The 22,744-nt window shown below is 44.4% G+C and overlaps 1 protein-coding gene across 3 annotated transcripts in view; it reads left to right on the top strand.

The window, feature by feature from the left end:
- Positions 1 to 22,744, top strand: part of SPRED2 (sprouty related EVH1 domain containing 2) — a 114,639-nt gene that overhangs the window by 70,405 nt on the left and 21,490 nt on the right. For all 3 annotated transcript variants that reach the window (XM_038551454.1, XM_038551456.1, XM_038551455.1), the window contains 2 exons: positions 13,430 to 13,607; positions 21,348 to 21,516. In XM_038551454.1, coding sequence (XP_038407382.1) covers positions 13,430 to 13,607; positions 21,348 to 21,516 — 347 coding nt within the window. The remainder of the gene's footprint in view (positions 1 to 13,429; positions 13,608 to 21,347; positions 21,517 to 22,744) is intronic.

Below are 22,744 nucleotides of genomic sequence, written 5' to 3'. Positions count from 1 at the left end.
CCCCCTTTTACACAAAGTTTAAAGGGGTGGCCAAAATTGAAAGGACCTCAAAGGTCATTGGACCCTGTCCCTCATTTTGCATATGAAGAAACTGAGGTTCACTCTCAGATTGTAGAGTCTGGGTATCCCACCCAAGAGGGAGAAGGAGTTGTGCAGTAGAGGTTGTGTCTGCTGACTGATCTGAATGAAGATGGTGCCTCTACTGCTGGAAGGGTTGAGGAGGACCTCCCAGCCTCTCCCCCAGCTCGTCATTTCATTCACGTGGCAGTGTCATTAGTGATGCCTCCTCATTTCTCCATATGATTCCTTTGACAGTCAGTTTCCTGTACAAGAAACTGGAAGAGACCGGGGCAGCCCGGTGGCTCAGCGGTTAAAGCGCCTGTCTTCGGCCCAGGGTGTGATCCTGGAGACCCAGATTGAGTCCCACATCAGGCTCCCTGCATGCAGCCTGCTTCTCCCTCTGCCCGTGTCTCTGTCTCTGTCTCTCTTTCTCTCTCTCTCTCTCTCTCTCTCTTTGTATCTATCATGAATAAATAAATAAAATCTTTAAAAACAACAAAAAAGAAACTGGAAGAGACCAACGAGAAGATTTTATACCCGCTAGATCGCCTAGGTTAGATACGGGAAACCTGTGTCACCACATAGGAACCTTTGAAAAAAAAAAAAAATGATGTGGGCTGTTTACCAAGATTAGATCTTAGTCATTTATCTGCCCCCAAGGCCAGTGACCTTGAACAACTCCCTTGTGTCTGGATTACAGTTTTTCTAAGCAAGGGGTCTGGAATAGATGGTTTCTACAATTTTTTTCCCCTAGCTTAAAAAATATACATATCTGACTTGTTTGTGTAGCTCTTCATAGTCTTGATTGAAGACCTAAACTCCACCCTCAGGCCCACCTGTATCCCGGGCTCTACTGGGAAAGGAAGAGGTCCAGAATTCTTCGGGGAGAACAGATGCCTTGCATGTGCTTTGTTTCTTTGTGTTAAGCTTTTCGTCTCTGTTAAAGGAGGTGGCGGAAGCTTAGAAGAAAGGGAAAGAATGAATTGGTAATTCTTGCCATCTGAAAGGGCATCTAGGTCCAGTAGATCCTTCGGGAGCAGAGGCAGGGAGGCTCCTAAGAGCTAGTCAGCCTGTTGCTAGCTCAACATTCTGACTGACTTTCTTCTTTCTGGGCTACAGTATCACTTTTGTGTGAGAGCAGGTTTTATTAAGGACTAGCTCATAAAGGATATTGTAGATTTAGGAATTCGGTAATTAACATAGTTTGGTAATTTCCTGACCTTTTCACCGTGGTTTCCTTCAGGATGGGCAGTGAGGGGAGTAGCAGATGAGCAAAATGAGAAATGTGACCTGGACCACATGGAAAGTAGGCTGACTTTTTAGTACCATTATCAACATCTTCTAGGTTTAGTGTTGATCTCCATTTAGGATGATAGTACAGCAGTAGGGATGCCTGGGTGGCTCAGCAGTTGAGTGTCTCTGCCTTTGGCTTAGGTCGTGACCCCGGGGTCCTGGGATCAAGTCCCACATGGGGCTCCTCTCAGGGAGCCTGCTTCTCCCTCTGCCTCTGCCTCTGTCTCTGCCTCTGTGTCTCTCATCAATAAATAAATGAAATCTTAAAAAAAAAATAGTGCAGCACCATAAATTTTCTTTTTATGAAAGTCTTCAGCTGTTGAGAAAGATAGAAAGAAGTGTACAGTCAACACCCAGTAGCTCCCGTGTCTGCAGCTAACATTTTGCTGTTACTGCTTTATCACCTGGGCATCTATGTGTCCACCCCTCTCTCCGTCCAAGATGCCGTGTTGTATATATATTTTTAAATGTATTTCAAAGTAGGTACAGATACTAGTCTGTTTCTCCCTAAACATTTCAGCATGTGGATCATTAGATACTCTCTTCCTTTGTTTTCTCTAATTCAATGAGAAAGAAAGCAAAGACATTCTGAGAAAGTCAGACTTGGAAGTTCAAGGGCTGCAATTTAAAGACCTGAATTGGAGATTATTAACTTTAAACAACTCCCTTTGCCATTTGTGTTTTGAAGTACCAGTGTTTCTATTACATATATACTTTAATGTGGTGAGAGTTAATTTTCCCTAGTAATCTGACATTTCCATTAGCTGGCCTTTGGGGGTTTAAATGTGGATCGTAAATACCATTTTTGGAAGGGTGTGTAAAACAGAGGGAAAGTCAAAGAAAATTATTGCTTTCGGAATAAAAAGTAGGGGAAGAAGAAAGAGTTCTTCAGGGGTGGGTTATTTTGTTTGTTTTAAGTTAGTAATCCTTTGATCTTGATTAATTATGAACTCCACTGAACTCTGGGCTCAGCAAAGCAGCCGACAATAAAAGCAAAATCATAAACCTAGATTCAGACTTCGGCCTCTCTCCTCCCAGGCCTCCCTCACCCCCACTTCCTACTGTGTGATCACCCTGAAACTCGGCCCTTCAGGACAGAACTATTCCAGTCTGAGAAGTAGATTCATTATATTTCAGTTCGAATATACATATATTTTTAAAGTAGTTTACCCAGGTCCAAGTTGTCCTGCTCTGGTGAAATTTTTTTTTTTTAAGATTTTATTTATGTATTTAAGAGAGTGAGCACCTGCACAGAGGGAGAGGAAGAAGCAGGTTCCCTGCTGAACAGAGAGCCTGATGCAGGACTGGATCCCAGCACCCTGGGATCGTGACCTAAGCCGAAGGCAGACACCCAGCCACTGAGCCACCTGGATGCCCCCTGCTCTGAGGATTTTTGATAAAAACTCAGAAATCTTCAGTATCTACTTTAACAACTTTAATAAGCTGTTATGATTTAAAAAAAAATCTTACCCTCACTTGCTAAAATGGTTTGCCTGAACCTAAAATTTCCCGTGTTAACATCGAGATGATCTGTGCATAATGCAGAGATAGAATTCACATTGAAATAAAACACACGCATATACATGTATATGTTTAATCTTGTTGCTTCAGTAACTAGCCTTAGCAGATATGATTCCTTTCCTAAGCGTGCGGGTTACAGGAGCAAGGAGCAGAGGCAGGCTGGCAACACGTCCACTTGGGTTTGGAAGTCTTGTTTGGTATAGATTTGCCTTGAAAGCAAGAGTCTAAATGTGAGTTAGACCCCTTTTGTGCTAGTATAATTCTTACTTGTGACAGAGCAGAGAATCATTTGATGCTGAGCTTTACAAAAGAAAGCTTTTCCAGAAAATTTTTTGACTTTGTTGAATTCAGTGGAATTGTAATTTTTTTAAAAAATTAAAAATTGTATCATATTTACTTCTTTGTTGTCAGAGTTTAATATTTGGGAACCAGTGTTTTAAAACTCAGATCAGGGCAGCCCGGATGGCCCAGCGGTTTAGTGCAGCCTTCAGCCCCGGGCCTGATCTGGGGACCTGGGATCGAGTCCTGCATCAGGCTCCCTGCATGGAGCCTGCTTCTCCCTCTGCCTGTGTCTTTGCCTCTCTCGCTCTCTCTCGGCCTCTCCTGAATAAATAAAAATCTTAAAAAAGTAAAATAAAACTCAGATCATTTAAACTCTTCCACAGCCTGCTATCAAGGTAATTAATTACCCCCATATAGATACTGGACAGATAAGAATATAGAGGTCCCATGTGGTTGGCCAGGACACCCACCTAGGATTTAAGGGCTCATGCTCAGGGATCTCCAGCTCCCTGATTCCCACCCCCCCTCCCAGGGTGAGGAAATTAGGATTTCTGCTATTAGTAGGAATTAGAGCAAAGAGTCTTCAAATTTCAAGAAAAATGGTTAGTTTCTTCACTGATTGTGTATCCCCACACACACACACTCACAGTAAACTACCAAGCCTGTCCTTCCCCATCACTCCAGGCTTGACCTCAGCGGGGCCTTTCTTCTAACTGTATGCATTAGTTACCTCAAGAGGTACTTGCTCAGGAAAGTTATATTGACGCAGGGAGAGTTGCCAAAGAGCCATTAAAAAAAAAAAAAATCTGTCTTTGATACAACTTCTGAAATTGCCTTTTCGCGTGCAAAGTTAAGATTTACTTCAGCAAACACTTCATTTGCCAGATTTAAAACTGCCCAGTGTTATGGTTTTAGGTTGTATATTAGCAGAACAGCCCTCATGCCTTATCTTTATTGTGCCCTAGTTGTAAGCAACTCCTCATCACGGATATTATATATTTAGTATTCTTGTGGCTGCTGAATTTAAGTGCTGGGTATATTTATTTTATTTTTTTTTTAAGATTTTATTTATTAGAGAGCACAAGCAGGGGGAGGGGTAGAGGGAGAAGTAGGCTCCCTTCTCAGCAGGGATGTGGGGATGTGGGGCTTAATCCCAGGACATCAGATCATGACCTGAGCCAAAGGCAGATGCCCAACCAACTGAGCCACCCAGGTGCCCCTAAGTGCCGGGTTTAAATGTTGGCAGGAAAAGTTTTGTTGTTTTTCGAAACTACAGCTCCATTCCTAAGACATTTGATATATTAAATCAAAAGATTTTTACAGAAGAAGAAGGAAAAAAAAAAAAACCCAAGAGCAGGATAAGTAGGATCCAGCCGAATCACTCTTTTCCTGTGGAGGATTCATACTTGTTCAAACTACAGGCGATAAAAGTTAGAGGTGAAATGAAAAATTTCATTTTGAGCTCAGTACAGTGGACTGAGTTTAATATAACTTTGTAAACCTTGCTGGGAAGGAAACTCAGAAAGGTGATTGCTGGCAGGCCCACGCACTGCTGTGGGCATCTCCACCTTCTATTCACACACCACAAAGGTTGGCCCTTAGACTGGGGGCTCTTGGCTGAGGTCGGGGCGCAGAGGCTCTCCCTGGCCTCGGCCGGCTGTCCGGTTTTCCAGCCTGGTGGAACTGTCGGGTGTGCTCCCAGGGCAGTGCTCCCAGGCTGCAAGGATGTCAGAGGACCCCTCAGTGCCTCTGGTATTTCCTCAACTATTTCCTCAAAGGCCTTGTTAAGCCACTGTAAAGCGTATGAGTCTAACGTCCAGTCTTGATCTTTGTCCTTTTTCTGTCTTTGTTTCATTTCCTTTCCTTGGCCATTACGGGTCACCAGACAGAGCAGCAAAGAAAGAGGGAACAGAGCGGTGGATGGCACGCTGCCTGGTACCCTCCACGTGGGCCAGCCCTGCAGAACGTCCATTCCTGAGGACATCTACAGGGCAGGTGCCTTGGCCCCGTGTGAGAGAGAATGTGCCAGAATGTCCAGTGCACGTGCTGCTTTGGCTCTTAAGGCCGGAAAGTGTAAAGTAGCACTTGAGATTAGAAAATGTGTCTATTTACAGTGTTGTAACTTAAAGGAAGATATTACAGAGGCACGGAGCAGGCTAAATTGGCACTCTGTTCAGGGTATGGGCATTTATTTTGAAGCCTAGATTCATTCACTGGCTTTGTCAACTAGGAGTTTGCGATCCTTTTTCTAAAGGAGTATTTTTGTATTCAGTGTCGATAGGAACGTAGAAATACCAGTGGCCGTATCTAATGAACTTGTGAGCTTTGGTTTTAAGATTACTAAAAGTAATAATCGTTCGTGTCTTGCTGGCAGTGTCCTTCACAATAATGGAGAAAGCAACCCTTTCCATTATGTGCATTAGAAAATGGTGTGTGGGTGAGTGAGTCTATTTATACGCTTCAGTGTAGCTAGGTAGCATAAACAACAAAGATGCTGTGTTCATATGTGGCATTTGAGGATGGGAAGGGACGTGCCCCATACCTCCCCCTCCGAGGGGGGGACTTGGAGGGCTCTAGTGACTTTGCAGAACAGCAGACAAGACTAACGTGGGGATTCCGCAAACATTTTCTCATACCCTCGCTCACGGGTTCTGAGCCCAGCACACAGTAAAGGAGGAGAACCTGTTCACACCCCTCTGGGGCTCCCATGGGACCCCAGGCTTGGAGCCTGTGCTGCTTCCTGGATGAAGTCAGTGTAAGACAAGCACCCACTACTACCATGACCTTTTGGGTACCACATTTATATATTGGGGTTCCGTTCCTGGAAACTCATTACATTACCATTTTTAAGACACCTGCATTGGCCCTGCAGATAGAACATAGAACAGCTCTGTCGTAACACCCTCTGGGGGCTTTGCTCTCTGCAAGGGCGAGATGAGCTGTGGCGTCTCAGAGAAGCAGCAGTACAACGAAGATGTCCTGTCTCGGTAAATCTGGCCCTGGGGAGAGTGCTTTGACACCAGGCGTCCAAAATCATGGTGTTAGTACCTGTTCGAGTATGTGGGTCCTTTTCCCAGCAGACACGGGGGTAGGGCAGTCCCCAGCACGACTGTGTGGCTGATGTCACAGATGTTCAGTAACTGTAGGGAGGGCTTTTTCTTAAGCGATCTTAGCCTACTTTTCAGCTTCCCCATCTCCAATATCCTGCAAAGCAGTTTTCTTTATGAAGCAAATGTTGGACATTCAGAAAATTCCTTCTATGCTTCTAATGCCTGCTCATCGGTGTTTGAGAGGAGAGCTGATGGCTTTGCCAGAATTGGCTGCTGCCAAGATCTAGCATGTTTAGTGGGCTTTTCGTGCCACGGTTTTCTATAGTGGCCTAACTGTACAGACTCCACATTTTAGTAGACATTAGGTGGACAGAGCAAGTGTCCTACCTCTAGTGGCTGGTACAGAGCTGAAAACTGTGTTAGCACCCTGCACAGAACTACATTATGGATAACTTCTTGCCTGTAATTTGAGAATGTATACATTTCTGAGACCAGAGCAGTCCACTTTTAAAAAATAAAGTAGTTGGTACTCACTGAAGTGTCACCCCTCCTGAAACCACCACCTGCTTAAATAGCATATGACCAATATCTGGCTTCTCGGTGCATTTGATTCCGCTGAAATAATTTGTTGATTCTAATTTTTTTTTTTTTAATCTTTATTCATGAGAAACACACAGAGAGGCAGAGACAGGCAGAGGGAGAAGCAGGCTCCATGCGGGGAGCCAGATGTGGGGGACTTGATCCTGGGTCTCGAGGATCACGCCCTCAGCCAAAGGCAGATGCTCAATCGCTGAGCCACTCAGGCATCCCGATTCTAATTTTTTTTTAAATGACGAGGCGTGTATTTCCTATTTCTGCACACATAGAATACTTGATATACGCATATGATCAATAACATCGAAGACTCTGTAAAATCTATAGGCACGAGGATGAGAGGGGGCGGGGGACAGTGCGCCTGGCTCCCCTGGAGGACCTGTGTCGTATTTGGCTCAGCGGGCAGCCGCTGGGTGTGCAGGGGAAGGGGGCCTGAGAGCCAGGATCCCGGCTAATACCCCCCCCCCCACCCCGCCCCTGGGTCTGGTCGCGGCGAGCGGGAAGGAAGGGGGCAGGCATGCTGAGCAGAATGGGGAGAGAAAGGAGCCGCCTCGGCAGATGAGGGCTGGCCCTGAGGCGGGGGCCCTGGGCACTTTGGGGGCCGAGTAAGGGGCCCAGGCTCCGTCCCTGGGGCCAAGCGGGGCAGGGGCAGGAGCACGGCACCGCCTCGCACATGGCAGGTGGAATTCTTTTCCTCTACAGGTGTGCCCGAAACGGAGCCTCAAACCAAGTGTCTAGAAATCCGACTTGCATTGACAACTGCAGGAGCTCCGTTTTGGGATTTTCTTGTGTTGTCAAGGGCCTGACAGCCTCCCTGCTACTCTGCTCTCTGCCAGCTGAAAAGGGCCGGCCGTCTGGAAACCCACTCCTTTGTGGCCAGGGGAGCTGGTCTTCAGAGGACCTGTTTTGTCCCCAAAGTCAGACGTCTAGCAAAAAATAATTATGATGGCTGCAACTTACTGAACTTCCCAGTGTCGAGCACTTGGCCTCTAGCACTCTTCTCACCCCCTGAGACATGCCAGCAGGTCTATCCTCTCTGGGGTTTTTGCAGATGAGGAAACCTGAAGCTCCACCAGAGGATTCTTCAGCTACGGAGGTCAGGGTGCCACTGAACCTGTCTGGCTCTGAATGGCATTTACAGACCGAGGTGCCTCATCACCAAGTCCTACGATTCCTTTGTTTGCTTTGTTTACTTCTATATTGTGGGCCAGGCAGGGCCTGCTTTGAATCTGGAAGAGAACTTAGAACATAAAAGCCAAAGACCCAGACCTTGCTGTGTGCCCCCTTGGAATCCACACCTCCAAATAAAAAAAAAAAAAATCTAGTTTTGAAATTGTTTTGCCTCCCCATCCTGCCATAGGATGTCCCCACCCTCTGTTGCACACTGACAGATCATAGAACAAATCTTACTTTTACAGATAAGCCCATGTGTTTGGAATGCAAAGCTTTTTCCTCAAAGAAATGACCTTTAAACAGCAGGTCTCCAGTTCAAGTCATAAAAGCCACTTTTACTCACAATGCACTGAAAGAGTATGATACTGTTTGGGTGGTAGTAGTCAGGTCCCATATGTAGTGACACGGAGTCTTTGGGGCACTTGAGCTCCAGTTCAGACACTAGGGCTCCATTCATTTGGTATTTAGATCGACACGTGGAACTTCACCAGATCCTAATGACTTACACTGGTTTAAGCAGTTGCTGCTTGCAGAAGCATTTTTTTTAAAATTTTGTTATTTTTGACAATAATAGCATTTTAAAAATTTCTTCTGAAGCATACCAGCACCATTTTTTCCCTGTGCAAATTTAAAAAAAAAAAAAAAAAAAACTAATCTGCCCTTGCCCTTCCTGTCTCATCCTCCCCCAAACAAACCAACATCTGGCTTAAACATGTTGTTTAATTCTTTCCAGAAAGAGACAGAGGGAAGGTAGGAAGGGAGTTTTCGTCCCGTATACCTTTTTGGTAGTTGAGTTCACTGATGTTTCTGTTCTGGGTGGGGTGAAGTGCCTGAGTAACATAAATACAGCACAGATAGGAAGCAGTTGGCATGTGGCCATGCAGCTGGATTATCCAGACATCCTTCACAGCTTTTAGTGCAACACTTTATCCCCTGGCTTGTTTTAAATAGCCAGATGCCTCCCTTAATGCTGGCTGATGGGGTTGTTGCCGGAGAAGATGGGCTGGGGGGGGCTCTGTTCCCCACCCCCCCAGCACGCACACCCCATCACAGAGAGGTCTATGCTCTTGGGAAGGGACACAGGAGGAATTAGGGCCAGAGAGAATGTGGCAGGCTGCAAGCAAAGACCAGAATTAGCAGCTCCTGTAGTCTGGAGGCCAAGGGGTGGAGTATTTTTTTTTTTTTTAAATCTCCAATAAATGAATACTCTTTGGAAGTAAGTTCATGGCACCAACATAAGTAATGCCAACTTCCCTTTTTCCCTGTTTACTTTATCCCCTCAAAGGAAAGGAGACAGCAGACAGCTGCAACACAAAAAATGTAAAAAAAAAAAAAAAAAAAAGTTTTAACAAGAGGTGTGTAGAGTTTCAGATATTCACCTTGGCCATTTCCTATCAGGATGAACCCATAGTACGTTCCCAGAAGATCTGAGAAAGCCGTGTGTTTCATCTTGGAGAGTTACAAATTCTGGGGACCTTTAGTTTTTCTAGAATGAATGGAGTATGGGTGGGAGGGGGAGGAATGTATTTTCAACTTTTCTGCATGTAACTAATCTAAATGAATGTTATCAAGAGATTAGGAATATGGGTTTGAATCATGAGACGAGCGGATTAATGAGAGACACCATCTGATTATTAAATTTACTTTTCTTGTTAATGAAATCTTTATCCTATCCCAACTAAGCTATTTTGGCTGATAAGCGAATGAGTATTGAATATTTTTTTTCTTGGGATCCCTGGGTGGCGCAGTGGTTTAGTGCCTGCCTTTGGCCCAGGGTGCGATCCTGGAGACCCGGGATCGAATCCCACGTTGGGCTCCCGATGCATGGAGCCTGCTTCTCCCTCTGCCTGTGTCTCTGCTTCTCTCTCTCTCTCTTCTCTCTCTCTCTTGACTATCATAAATAAATAAAATTTTTTTTAAAAATGCATGCTATGAATATTTTTTTCTTGGAGATTTTGCTAGCTACTAATAACTTTTTAATATTTAAATATGTAAATATTATGTATCTAGCCCATTCATTCCACAGCCTACCACATATAAAACACATGCTGTGGGTTCTAGGAATGTAGCAGTGAACAAAAAGCGCAAAGGCTCTGCTCCATGAAGTTTACATTCTAGTTGGGAAAAGTGGGCAAATAGGGTGGATGTTGTTTTAGTAGCATGTAGAAAGATAAAGAAGGATGAGAAGATTTAAGAGATTGGAGGGTGTTACTGTATATAAAGCAGAGAATCTTCCCTGATGAATTAATCTTGGGCAGAGACCTGAATGAAATAAGGAAATGAGCTGAGTTAGTGGGGAGAGAAGGGTGTGTGTGGGGAAATAGCAAGTGCCAAGGCCCTGAGGTCATAGTGTGCTTAATATGGAGGACGAGGGCAATGGGACTGAGGTAGAAAGAACAAGGAAGAGAGTGATAAGTGCTTGAGTTTGATTTTTTTACTCGGAGTAATGTAGGAAGCTATTTGATGGTTTGTTTGAGGAAAGTATCATAATCTGACTCACCTTTCTATTTTCTTAGGACGTTGGGCACGTGTGGACATAGGAAGGCCAGGTAGGAGGCTGTTGAAATAGTCTGAAACATGATGGTAGCAGGGATTAGGGCAGTGTCGATGGGGGTAATAAAAAGTAGGTTCTGGCTGTATATCCAGGAGACAACCCAGTAGAATAAGAAGGTATTGAGAATTAAGAGTTCAATCTGAAACATGTTGCTTGAGATGCCTGCCAGATGCCCTAGGCAGTTGATTTTACTGACCTGAAGCTCAGGGAAGAGGTCTGGGTGAAAATGTGAATTTGGGCACTATTAGGCCCTAGAAGAATTTTAGGTAGGGTGGTTGGCCCTGGCTTGGGCTATGGATGGTTTAGCCATAGTTAAAGGAGAGAGTCAGAGAGTACTGGTGCAGAGTAATAGTGGGTACAGGTGCAAGGTCCCTTCTGACTTTGCCTATTTCCCCAGGGCAATTAAAGGAAGCTCATCCATCATCCGAGAGGGACAGGCTAGGTGGACCTATGAAATGATCTTCTTGGGGACAGATGAGGGAAATGTATCAGCATGCTGGGGGGCACTTACGAGCCCACTTGAGGTTAGTGACATTAAAACTAGACCTTTGTCTTAAAAAACAACAACAACAACAACAAAAGGACACCTGGGTGGCCCAGCAGTTGAACGTCTGTCTTCAGCTCAGGCGTGATCCCGGAGTTCTGGCCAGGATCGCTGCATGGAGCCTGCTTCTCCCTCTGCCTGTGTCTCTGCCTCTCTCTGTGTGTCTCTCATGAATAAATAAATAAATCTTTTAAAGAAATAAAATAAAACTAAGACCTATGAACAAAGTCGTGTTCAACAGCCTGGGTGGGGCATGGAGTTAAGTAAGTAGATGGTGGAATTTCACCAGGGTTGGGGTCTCACCAAGCATTACAGTGAAGAAAGAGAGGGTGATGTGTTGTTTTTGTACAAAAGCGTGTTGTGATAGATTATGGAACATAAATTGAGCAGTGAATCGAGTGAGAACATGAAAGATACGGGGTCGGGGGACGTGGTCAGAGCGATAGATGGTTGGTCCCAGTGGGGTGAAGACTTGTAGGAATGTGGAGAGAGTGAGCTGCAAAGTTGGGAAGTGGTAGCTGGAGAGCAGGATGCTTGAGGTTGAGTTTAAGGAGGTGATGCAGAGACTGGTGATGACAAGGTCGCTGTGTGACCTGGGCTTGGGTTACATAGGTTAGGGGTAAGACAAGGGCATTGAGGAAGAGTTCCAGAAACTAAGAAGCCAAAGAAAAATGTCCTCTGTATGAATAAGGAAATTACCAAGAATCACAGCAGGGATCATGGTGGAGAGATGGAGGGACAGTTTGTAAATGTCTTCCCTGGAATGAGGGAAGGGATGTGGCCCAGAGGTCTGTGGAAGATTGAAAAGGAGGGTACTGGGGGCATGGTCAGACCTATGAGTCTCAGAGGAACTGGAGAGCACTCCAGTAGCCTGGACTACCCCGCCCCACCTCGCCCCACCTCGCCCCACCTCTAGGCTTAGCGTGGAGGGATGCAGGAGAGAGACCGTGGCCCCAAGTCGTGGGCCCCAGGAGCTCAGCCCCAGAACACGCTTCCATTCAGGTTAAGAAAGTGGAAGGAACTTCTGTGAGGTACCCAGAGCAGTCAAAATCATAGAGACAGAAAGTAGAATGGTGACTGCAGGGCTGGGTGGGGTGGGGGGAGTACGGGGAGTTAGTGTTGAATGGGTCTGCAGTTTCAGCTTGGGAATATGAAAACCATCGTTCTGGAGACCATGGTGGCGACACTGCAGAGCAATGGCAGTGTACTTGGTGCCCCAGACTCGCACCATTAAAAGGTAAAATGTTATCTCATATGTATTTTACCTGTTTTAAAAATGAAAGGAATGATAAGGAGGTATCAGGGAGCACGGAGGCATGGTGGAGGGGAGTAGAGTCACAGGAAAAGTTGAGGCACAAGGGAGTCACGGGAAACCTGGGTGAGTGCGGGGTGAGCAGGGGTGTAGGGCGGTGGCCTCTGGTAGACTGGAGATGGCAGTGGCCGGGCGCTGGCTGGCGTGGGGGGTGGCCGAGGGTCTTCCCTCAGTCCCGAGGACAGAAGGCCTTCTGTGTTAACTCTGCATCGTTATTTCCCCCAGAATCTGGCCCAGTGCCTGGCATATAGAAGATGTGAATATATGTTTGAATGAGTAAAAAAATGAATTCTGTCCAAAGAAAGAAAACAGCAAATGAGAATTTAAAGGGCCTTGCCGAGACACCCAAGCGCGTTTCCCCAAAAACGATGAAGAATGAAAAGAGCTAGAGTTGGTCTCTGGAGAAGAAAGAGGATTTTTGGCAAATGTGCAAAAGAACTTCTTGCGAAATTGAAGTTTAGACTGGAAAAAATAAAATCATAAACAGAAGGCAACACATGTGTAGAGGGTATTGGGACTGAAATGCTTTCCCACCTACATACATGATCGCATGGTGAATGTGCGATTCGGGAGGGAATTATCCTGTTCTTGTGCTAAATCAAAAGATTATTAGTTTTAAAAAAAATGTTAAGCCTAGGCCATTCATTGTAAACTAAGTTTTAAGGGTTGAAATGGTAATATCCTCTTAAGTTAATAGGTTTGTCTTTCCTAACTTACAGATAACAAATTACAGCAATGAGCTCATTTATTTTATTAATACAGCCCAGAAACTAGAGAATGTTATGCCTGCGTATGTCTTCAAAGACTCACAATTTTTTTTAAGAATTACTGGGTGTCTTTAAAAATGTATATTTGCCGTGTGTTTAGTTTAAGTGTTGGGTTTCCCCCCCTTACATTGAGAAGCTACCCTCTACCGTTGCTGCGAGGCATTGATTTTCTTTCGATGAGTCCAGAAACATGCTGGCTGGTGGTCCCCTTGCATTGTGAAACATGTCCTGCAGCTGCCAGACCATTGTCATGCCCCGTTCTTCTTGTTGTCGTTTTAGTGACAGCTATATTGTGCGTGTCAAGGCTGTGGTTATGACCAGAGATGACTCCAGCGGGGGATGGTTCCCACAGGAAGGAGGCGGGATCAGTCGCGTGGGGGTCTGTAAGGTCATGCACCCCGAAGGCAATGGACGAAGCGGCTTTCTCATCCATGGTGAACGACAGAAAGACAAACTGGTAATGGCAGACATGCAACGCATGGGTTTTTAAATCAGCAAACGACTGATTGCTTTATGTTTAATCATAGCCCTCTTCTCATAGGTTTGGTGGTGGTGGTTACAGTCATCCCCACCCCCCCCCCCCCGTGTCCCCACCCCCACCCCCACCCCTTATTTCTCTGACTTCAAACTGTTGTGAAAGCTTCGGAAGTTAGAGCTCTGGAGCTGTTGTCAAATGCAAAACCCTGGCCTTCCTGCGGAGGCACTTTTTACCACACTCCAGACACCGCAGGTGCTTAGAAGTCGTGTATTTGGCTGTCTTTGTGCGTCTTTGATTAATTCCGCTGTCTTTCTGTCACTGTAACAAGATACTCAAAACAGAAGTGTGTTCTTTGTTTTGAATCACACTGTCGGGAGCTGTGAGGTCGGGTTTTTTTTTTTTTTTTTCGTGTTTTTTTGTTTGTCTTGTTTGTTTTGTTTTTTTAAATGTAGGGTTTCTTCGTGGAGCATGCCATCAAGGCTTGGCTGGTAAAAGGTCAGGTGCGAAGGCTGAATGTCACCCGACATGTGGTTACTTGTCAGTACTGTTTATTGAAAAAATACTGTAGCTTTGGTTTCATACACTAATGAATAAAACATGTTTGGATAAAAGTAGTGGTATCACACATCTCTAATAATTCTACGTGCTTATTAAATACGTACTTTGGAGAGTGATCGTTACTCTTTCACGAGTGGAGCATTGGTAGTTCATAACCTACAGTTCCACGAAAGAACTTGGGTGTCCAGGTTTAAGTTAGGAAGAAATCTATGATGCGAAGAAAAATTGAATGTCCGAGCCTATTTTTAATTGGTGGCCTTGAACCTGAACATTGCTCCTCTCTGTCCTGTTTGATCCTGGAGTCTATACTGAGAAGCCAACTGTTGCTTCACAACGTGCAGGATCGTATTGGATCTCACCAGGGAAAATAGCAAGATTCCACAGGAAACGTCCGTGTTACGTCTGAGACCCTTGACAGCGAGCGTGTTGTTGAGTTTTATGTGTTAAATGTACAAATGTAATCTTCTTTTGCAACCACTTCTTTCTGTTTAAAAAAGTTACCAAATAGATAAGACAGGACAATTTGTAAATGTTATATATAGATTAACAGAAATGCTATTTTCACACTTGATTCGTTTCCAGAAAGAAGATGAATGAAAGTTTAAAAGGGAGAACATAAGCTCATTTTAAGAAGGGTGTCCATTCAGGAAATTCCCTACCCATTAGTCAAATAATCAAAATGTCCTTATTTGCAATATATTCTCAATAAAGGCAATATGACCACGCTACCAGTAAGAAAGTAAGATAACTACCATTTAGCTGACATCTGCCATGTGCTAAATACAACACTAGCCCTTTAGTTAGGTGACATCACCGTGTCCTTACAATAGCCTGGATAATTATAAGTGAAAAAAATTGAGATTCAGAAATTCCCCTTGTTCTTGGGGGACCCATCCTTCGGACCTGGAACCAGTATTTGATACCTGTCACTTTGACCCTAAAACTGAGCCAAAGTCACATGTGTACAACTGCCGTTAGTAGTTTCTCCCTGATGTGCTTATTTTTATTTTTACATAGCTCTGACTTGGAGCTTGCCAACAATTTTGTATCTCATTTGCTTTGCCTTAGCAAATTTTCTAGTTGCTGGTATCAGGTTGATGCAACATTGTTTATTTGATCATCTCCTTAGGGTTATTATCATTGTTACGGTGCTTTTCCTCCCTGGCACCCACCCACGCACCCACCCAGCATTACCTACCTGCATTCTCCACATTTACTATTTTCTTGGAATAATTTAGAGCGTCAAATTTGTATGGCTTTGGATACTTGTACGAAGAACTGCTACCAGCATGGATGAGAATTTCCTTTAACACATGGAGGGTCCTATATTTTAAGTCTTGACCAATTTGACAGAGTAAGAGTGGTATCATGTCATTGAGCACTAATGGTATTGATGTTTTTCTACTTGTTAAACAGCTATGAATTATCTGTCGTGTCCGTTGGGGGCCTTATTTTTCTCCTTGCTATACATGCCCTCTCCTATAAGAAAGATACTCCTTTTCATCGGCCATATTTACTGCAAATACTCTTATAATTTGTTGCTTACTTTTTTGTTTTGGTGTTCCTTTTCAACAAAAATTTTAATAGGATTTTTTTCCACTTCTTCCCTTTTTATTTTTATTACTACTTTTGTGTTAGCAAATTATCGTGCCTGAGCAGCGAAGTCTTTTTAGATCTATTTTTTCTTGATAGTTTCACAATTTGTCAGAGAATATGTCAACGTAGCATGGCCTTTAGATTGTCTCATCCAGCCCCTTTGTTTTAGAAATATAATTACAAACTTGTATGTAACCACTGACTTGTACCTAATAATTGTAAACTTCTACCATTTTGGTCAAGGCCCTTTATGTAAAATAAAACCTCAGTTAAACTCCTGTAACATTCGGAAGGAGGAAGATACTTTTTATCTCCACCTTGCAGTGGGGAAACTCAAGGCTCCAAGAAGTGATCCATTTCCTTGGTCTTAAGCACGTGGTCATTAGCAGAGCCTACATTAGAAACCATTTCATTATAAGGCCAAAATCTGGGCCCTCACATTAACTCTACATGGTAATATGACAGTCCTGGTTGTGGACCAACTCCTATTATTTGTTGCTATGGTACAAGGATTGTGTGCCTCATCCCCCCATCCTCCCCACCCTGTCATGTTTCTCTGTCACTCCATTTCTCTTGCTGTGCCCTTTATATTCTGTGACTCTACACTTCCAGACTTTTAGATGCCCTCACACTGAAATCACACACCCCCATATACCCAGTGCTTCTCCATCTCTCTACCCCTTACACTCTGGGAAATTCTGGACTCTTCTACTTGGTGGTACTTAACTCTGACACCCCCACCACCCCCGCCCTGTCCCACGACACACACACACACACACACACACACACACACACCCTTTGGAGTTGTGGTGACTCCTTTGGCCTCCAAGCTGCCTATTAGAGGGCATGAACCCCACATGGGAGCCTCCAGATGGCATAGGTTGTTGAAGGACCCCCTCCCCCCCACACACAAAGTGGTGGAATGGTGAGGAGAGGGTGGAGATCATTTTTGGATGGATAGTATATCAGAGTTGGTAGTATTCCAACTAGGACCAGAAATGACTTTTTCTGATAGAAACAGCATTATCACTAGTTTTCCCAACGTAGTGCAGTTCTAGAATTTAGCACTTTGGTTCTTGTTGTTATTTGAATTATAAGTTGAAGCCTGCGAACAGAACTACCATTGTTTCGGTGTGGACAGTCTGTGTTCCAGACATTCATTCAGAAATGGTTATATGGATAATTTTTTTTTAAGCTGGGACAATTAAGTTTTCCTGAGAAATGATATATAAATGTAAAATTTCTGAGTTGAATTATTTTAGATAAAGTAGAGAAGTTTACTCCTTACATCCCATGAGAAACCACCCTGTGAAGATGAATCACAATCTAAAAGGTTGGTCATTCCACTCGTTGTACATGTGCAGGTCTGTGAGCATACGTGCACGTTGGGTGGGAGTTCCAGCTGGTAGAGCTCTTTGGGCGACAATTTGGCAGGATGTTCATTTTAAATGTATGTACTTTTTAACCTGCAATTTCATATTTAAACCCAATCCTAGAGTGTTAGACTTAGACACAAAGATTTAAGGAAAGCAAAGTTTCTCATTTTTTGGTCCCAGGATCCCTTTTTACTCTAAGAATGTATTGATGCCCCTAAAAGGCTTTCATTTTTTGAGGTATAGCTACTTATTTTTACCATATTAGAAATTAAAATCTAAATTTTAAAAATTACTTACAAGTCACTATATAGCTATTTTCCAGAATAAAAACAATTGGAGGAAAAGAGTAGCATTGCTTTATATTTCTGCGAATCTCTTAATATCTGACTTAATAGGGAATTGCTGGATTCTGAGATCTACTCCTGCTTTCAAGCTGTTGCCGTTTGTTGTTTTGGTCGAAGTTTATGAGGAAGACCCAGCTTCACACAGATGAGTAGTTCAAAAAGGGAGAAAAATATTAATAGCCTTTTCAGGATATTAGATGTAGATGTACTTGGATACCACACCAAAACTCGGCTTGGAGTAAGTAGTTTCTGAGATGTGTGATCTGAATCCACATTGATGAACTTTTCATACTGTTACAGTAAAATCTACTGGTTTATCTTTCACTTTGAGTGGACCTTTTACTCATCCCTGATTTTGTAACATCATGTCATTTGAAAAATAATGGTTTACTGAGTGCCGCAGATCTTCCAGATGTTGATACATTTAACTCTATAGTATCAGAAAGTCAACATTTCTCAACATCACCACTAATATCATTAGAAAAGTTAAATGTTGGGAAGCTGTCCAAAATTCTAATTTCACTGGAAAGTGCAGGTTTTAGTATCGGCAACAGATGCCTCCAGTTGTTTGCCTTGAAGTGACGGGCTCGCCGTGTTCCTTTTCAAGAAAGTATCTGCCAGATCCCGGGGCCGAGTCAACCGTAGTTCATCCGCCGGTGGTTCTTTCAAGGAAACCTGGTGATCCGTGAAGAAGGCCGTTAGTCCAGGTCACACCCGAAACAGTGGCACAAGGACCTTTCCTTGAGACAGTCTTCGTCCATATGCAGCAGGCGGGACAAGCTGTGAGAAATGCCCCGTCCTTCCGTCCCTGTCCCGCATCCTTGGAGCCCGGAGCCCTGCCGGCTTCCTCTCCAGCAGAGCAGCACCGCCCAGCGCACTGAAGGCAGAGGCAGAGGGGACAGTCCCATCATGTGCGCCTCCCGTTTCGCCTCACAGGCTAAAAGCCGAGTTCAAGGGTCCCGATTGAATACCTGCTAACTGCTTTGAGGACACGCCGACGTGAGCTGGCCTCACCCGGCCTGAGTGGCCAAGCCGAGCCCCGCGGTCGCCAGTTCGCTGCCCCCCCCCCGCCCCCCCCCCCCGCCCATGCAGGCGCCGCTGCCGCCCCAGCCCCACTCGCTGTGCCTTTCGCGTCCTCGCCAGCAATGCTCAGAGTGAAAAGGCCAAGAAAGAAAACAAAAAAGGTCTTACTCTGTGAAAATAATAGTTTTGCCATCCTGGACCCCGTGACGCGAGTCGGGGTAGGAGAGGACAGTCCTCCCAGGAGCGCACGGGACAGGACTGGGGACGTGGAGAGGATGTTCGCTCCAGCGCTGTCCCCGGAGTGACCGGCCAGAGCCCGAGCGCCCGTCAGGGTACGGAGAGCGGCCGGCGATCCTACGTGGCCTGCTGAGCTTCCCTGTGTCAGCTCCAAGGTTCGTCCTCCAGGAAGGTAACAGGCAAGCGGCAGAGCCAGTTACAGTGTGGCCGCGTTTAAAGTGGCTCACGCGCAGGCTTCCGTGCATAGAAAGAAGGCGCAGAAGGGGGCAGGAAGGGGCCTGGCCCTGTGTCCCCCCCGGGCGGTGGCCAGCTCTGGAGGGAGAGAGGAACAAGCATGGAGCCCTCATGGATCTCAGATTTTTTTAAAGCTCCCAGCGAGAATCTATAATCCCTTTTCTCTCCCCATGCATCTCGATTAAAAGGATAACTTGTTAAAGCCTTTCTCAAGTTTTGAGTTAATGCCAAACTCCACTAGAAGGTTTATACCTGCGAAGGTGAAAGCATCTGAACTTTTTCCTTTTTCTCACTAAACAGATAGGTAATGATGTTCTTTCCTGTAACAAGGACACAAAGAGAGGGTATTGGGTCCCCTTGCCCTCACTGATCTTAGATGGCCGAACTTTTCTAAGAATTCTGTAACTCCTCTAAGAAAATTTACCACTGGGAGAATTTTTGAACCTGGAAAACATCAACCAAAGACTAATGTTTTTTCACCCTAAAAACACGGAGAGGGGCGCCTGGCTGGTTCAGTCAGTAGAGCATGAGACTCTTGACCCCATCGGGGTCATGAGTTCAAGCCCCATGTTGGGGTAGAGTTTACTTTAAAAAAAATAGAGAGAAACTGGAAGTCTGTTTTTTACAAAAAGTTTATTTTGAGACTTTGAATTGAGACTATTAAATTCTAAAATAGATAACATTTGTTGGTTAAAGCCTTGGTTATTTGGATTTCCCCAATTTGGAATGGGGCTGGGCTGACATTTAATCATTGCACTATTCTTAGAGAAAAATGGCCATAATAAGCAATTTAATCATAAATAGAACTATGTGAGGGGACTTTTGTCTTCTTTCAATACAATGTGATAAAGTGAACTGCTGGGATCTCCGTTTGATATACCAATGTCACCATTATACTCATCTATTTATTAAGTCGGGGACCATTTATTAGGCAGCGCTTAATTTCTGTTTGCTTAGATGTATTCTTGAAACTTGTCTGCATTTAAAGTTACTCTCTAATTTGAACTTATACTAATTTAGGCAGGGCTTTTACTCTTTCCCTCTGCTTAGTCTAAAATTAATAAGGTCTGATTTTGTTAAATGTGGAGCTTTGCCAGAACAAGATCAAAGCAATGAAAACTTAGCAAAATCATCTTAGTATACCTAATGAAGCCGTAGGAGTAAATACTGTCCCTATTTTGGTTTGTGTGTGTGTGTGTGTGTGTGTGTGTGAATAAAGAATGAAGTTTACATTCACATGACGGCACTGCTTCTTTTATTATATAATATTAAACTCTGGTGTCTTTATCAGCAACAGCACTGTGCTGGACATGGAGTTATTTTGTAATGCATCTTGATCTTTTACAGCTTGGTTAAGGGCACAAGGCTAATGCACATGAAACTGTTAGAAAATACTGTGAAATCAAGTACCAAATTGTGAAGGTCACAGGAAGAACTGGAATAAATAAAAGAGTAAAATGTGATGGTGGGAATATCCTGGGAAACGAGTGTGACCCTGTTAAGTTTCTCATTTGGTGTTTTCCGAGCATGTTGGTGTCTGTGTTCTCTCGTTGATAGCATTGGCGTTATTTCCATTTTAAAGATTAAAAAAAAAAAAAATCAAGGGTCTGAAACAATTAGCTCCAGGTCACAGCTTTAGTAAAAGGCATTTCTGGGACTAGATCACTAGAAACGTGATTGTTAGAATAATGCAGATCAAAGTTTACAGGGTGGGAGCAACTGAAATGAGGTTGATACACAAGATAAAGTAAAAAGGAAGTGGACCTAGTGGTCAGTAATACAGGAGATAGAGAAAGCAGAAGAGACGGAGACAGGCGTGGAGATTTTGAGATGGAGAGCGTGAACAGAGAAAGGTCAGCATTGCTAAATATGGGAAGTTGGCAGAAATTTCAGAACAGGTTAGTTAATTTTTTCAACATGTTGCATGTGAAGTCACTGGGAAACACCCATCAGGACAGAAGAGGGAAGATTGAGAGCCATGAATACAAAGGCCCTGACATAGAAGTAGTAGACCTGAAACAGGAGCAAAGCCCCCAAGAGCTGGGCCTTGGCGTAGTGCCCCCCACAATCGGGCGGGAGGAATTAAAATGATGGAGAATTAGGACGTTAAGTGGTACAGTGAGGCTTACCAAAGGCGAACGGGGTGGGGGACCATCAGCAAAGAGCAGATGGTCCACGAGGCAAGCAAAAGCTTCTTTCAAGATGGAGAGATTCACAGATGAGAGAAGGCAGGGATTGGAGGGTTTTCGTTTGTTGCCAGCAACGATGGATGGTTCCTAGTTGGGTTTTTGTAACCAGACACCATCGTGTCTGCTTCACAAGTAACCAGCCTGTGCGTTTTGATCCTTCAGGTGGTATTGGAATGCTATGTAAGAAAGGACTTGGTCTACACCAAAGCCAACCCAACCTTTCATCACTGGAAGGTCGACAATAGGAAGTTTGGACTTACTTTCCAAAGCCCTGCGGATGCTCGAGCCTTTGACAGGGGAGTGAGGAAAGCAATCGAAGACCTCATAGAAGGTACTGGATTTTGTCACTGTGTTCTTAAGGGGACAATGGGAATGTTCCAAGGTCTTTTTTTATTCCAGTTGTCTGCCATCCTATCTTTGTGCTTTATTTGGGGGAGCCCTGGGGGCTCGGTCAGTAGATGCCAAAACTTCAGGAAGCTCCACAGAGAACAATTGCAAAGTGACAGTGTATAGGGGGTAAGGAGATGGGTTTCAGAGTAAGGGGTGATCCCATTTGGTTTGTAGACTCTGCTCTGAAAAGCTAAGTTCTGGACTTGCATGTCAATGGCTTGACAGATGTCACCTTTCTCTGACTATTGAAATGGCTTTGGTCTGGTCCATGTGGGCTCAGAAATGGAGAATGGATTCTCATGGGCCCAGAAGGCGCCAGATCTTCCCACTGCCTTCCTGTAATGAGAGCCCAGGGTGTTTGGCTGGCACCGAAAAGGAAGGCGATTTGTGACTCCTGGAGCCCTGGCTTGGTCTAGGCCTTAAGTCTGTGGGTGACTGGGTAGTAGACATTGCATTTGACTGTGGCCTGGAAGGCTCTTGGGCAGTCAGTTCTCGTGGGCTTTTCTGGAGTCCGCACTTCACCACGTTCAGTTATCCATTCAGAGAATGGAAAGTGCCATGGCCAGGACCCTGTTGAAGAAAGAAATAAGCAAGGCACGCGAAAGCCGGATTCAGAATTCGGAGAGGTTAATTACAGAAGAACGTGTGCTGCATTTGTTTAAGAATTGAAGTGTTCGGATGGCATTTTCTCCTTTGTGGATTCGGGGTGAGAGCAAAAAAGCAAATCTTGTAAAGAAGACTCGCTTAACATCGGTAGTAAGAGAGTTCTGGCTAGAACACGAGCCTCTTGGCTACAACCATGTGATGGCCAGAAAGGCAGTAAAGACCAGAGTTCACACGATGGGTCTGACATAAGGTGGCAAATGTTTAAAATGTTATTCAACGTAGCTTTTAGACGTTTACAGAGAAAATAGCTCCTATGTTATTGATGGAATTGTGCTGTATGCCATTCACTGAAGCTACACACAAATTTGATTCTCTCACTTGTAATTTTTTTTTCTCTGTATATGCCCTACCTCGCGGTTTTCTATGAGACTTTCCGCAAATGCCAATCGACTGGAAGAATTGAACAAGTAGAGCAAACTCCTGAAAGATCAGTAGTAATTGCACAGGGGACTTCTTTTTTCTCCTGCAACCTCTTTGTTAGAAATTTAAATCGTTCGCATCCC

Source organism: Canis lupus, chromosome 10 (assembly GCF_011100685.1).
Source record: "Canis lupus familiaris isolate Mischka breed German Shepherd chromosome 10, alternate assembly UU_Cfam_GSD_1.0, whole genome shotgun sequence".
In the NCBI taxonomy this organism is placed as follows: Eukaryota; Metazoa; Chordata; class Mammalia; order Carnivora; family Canidae; genus Canis; species Canis lupus.
Note: the sequence above shows the minus strand (reverse complement) of the source record. Positions and strands in the feature narration are given on the sequence as shown.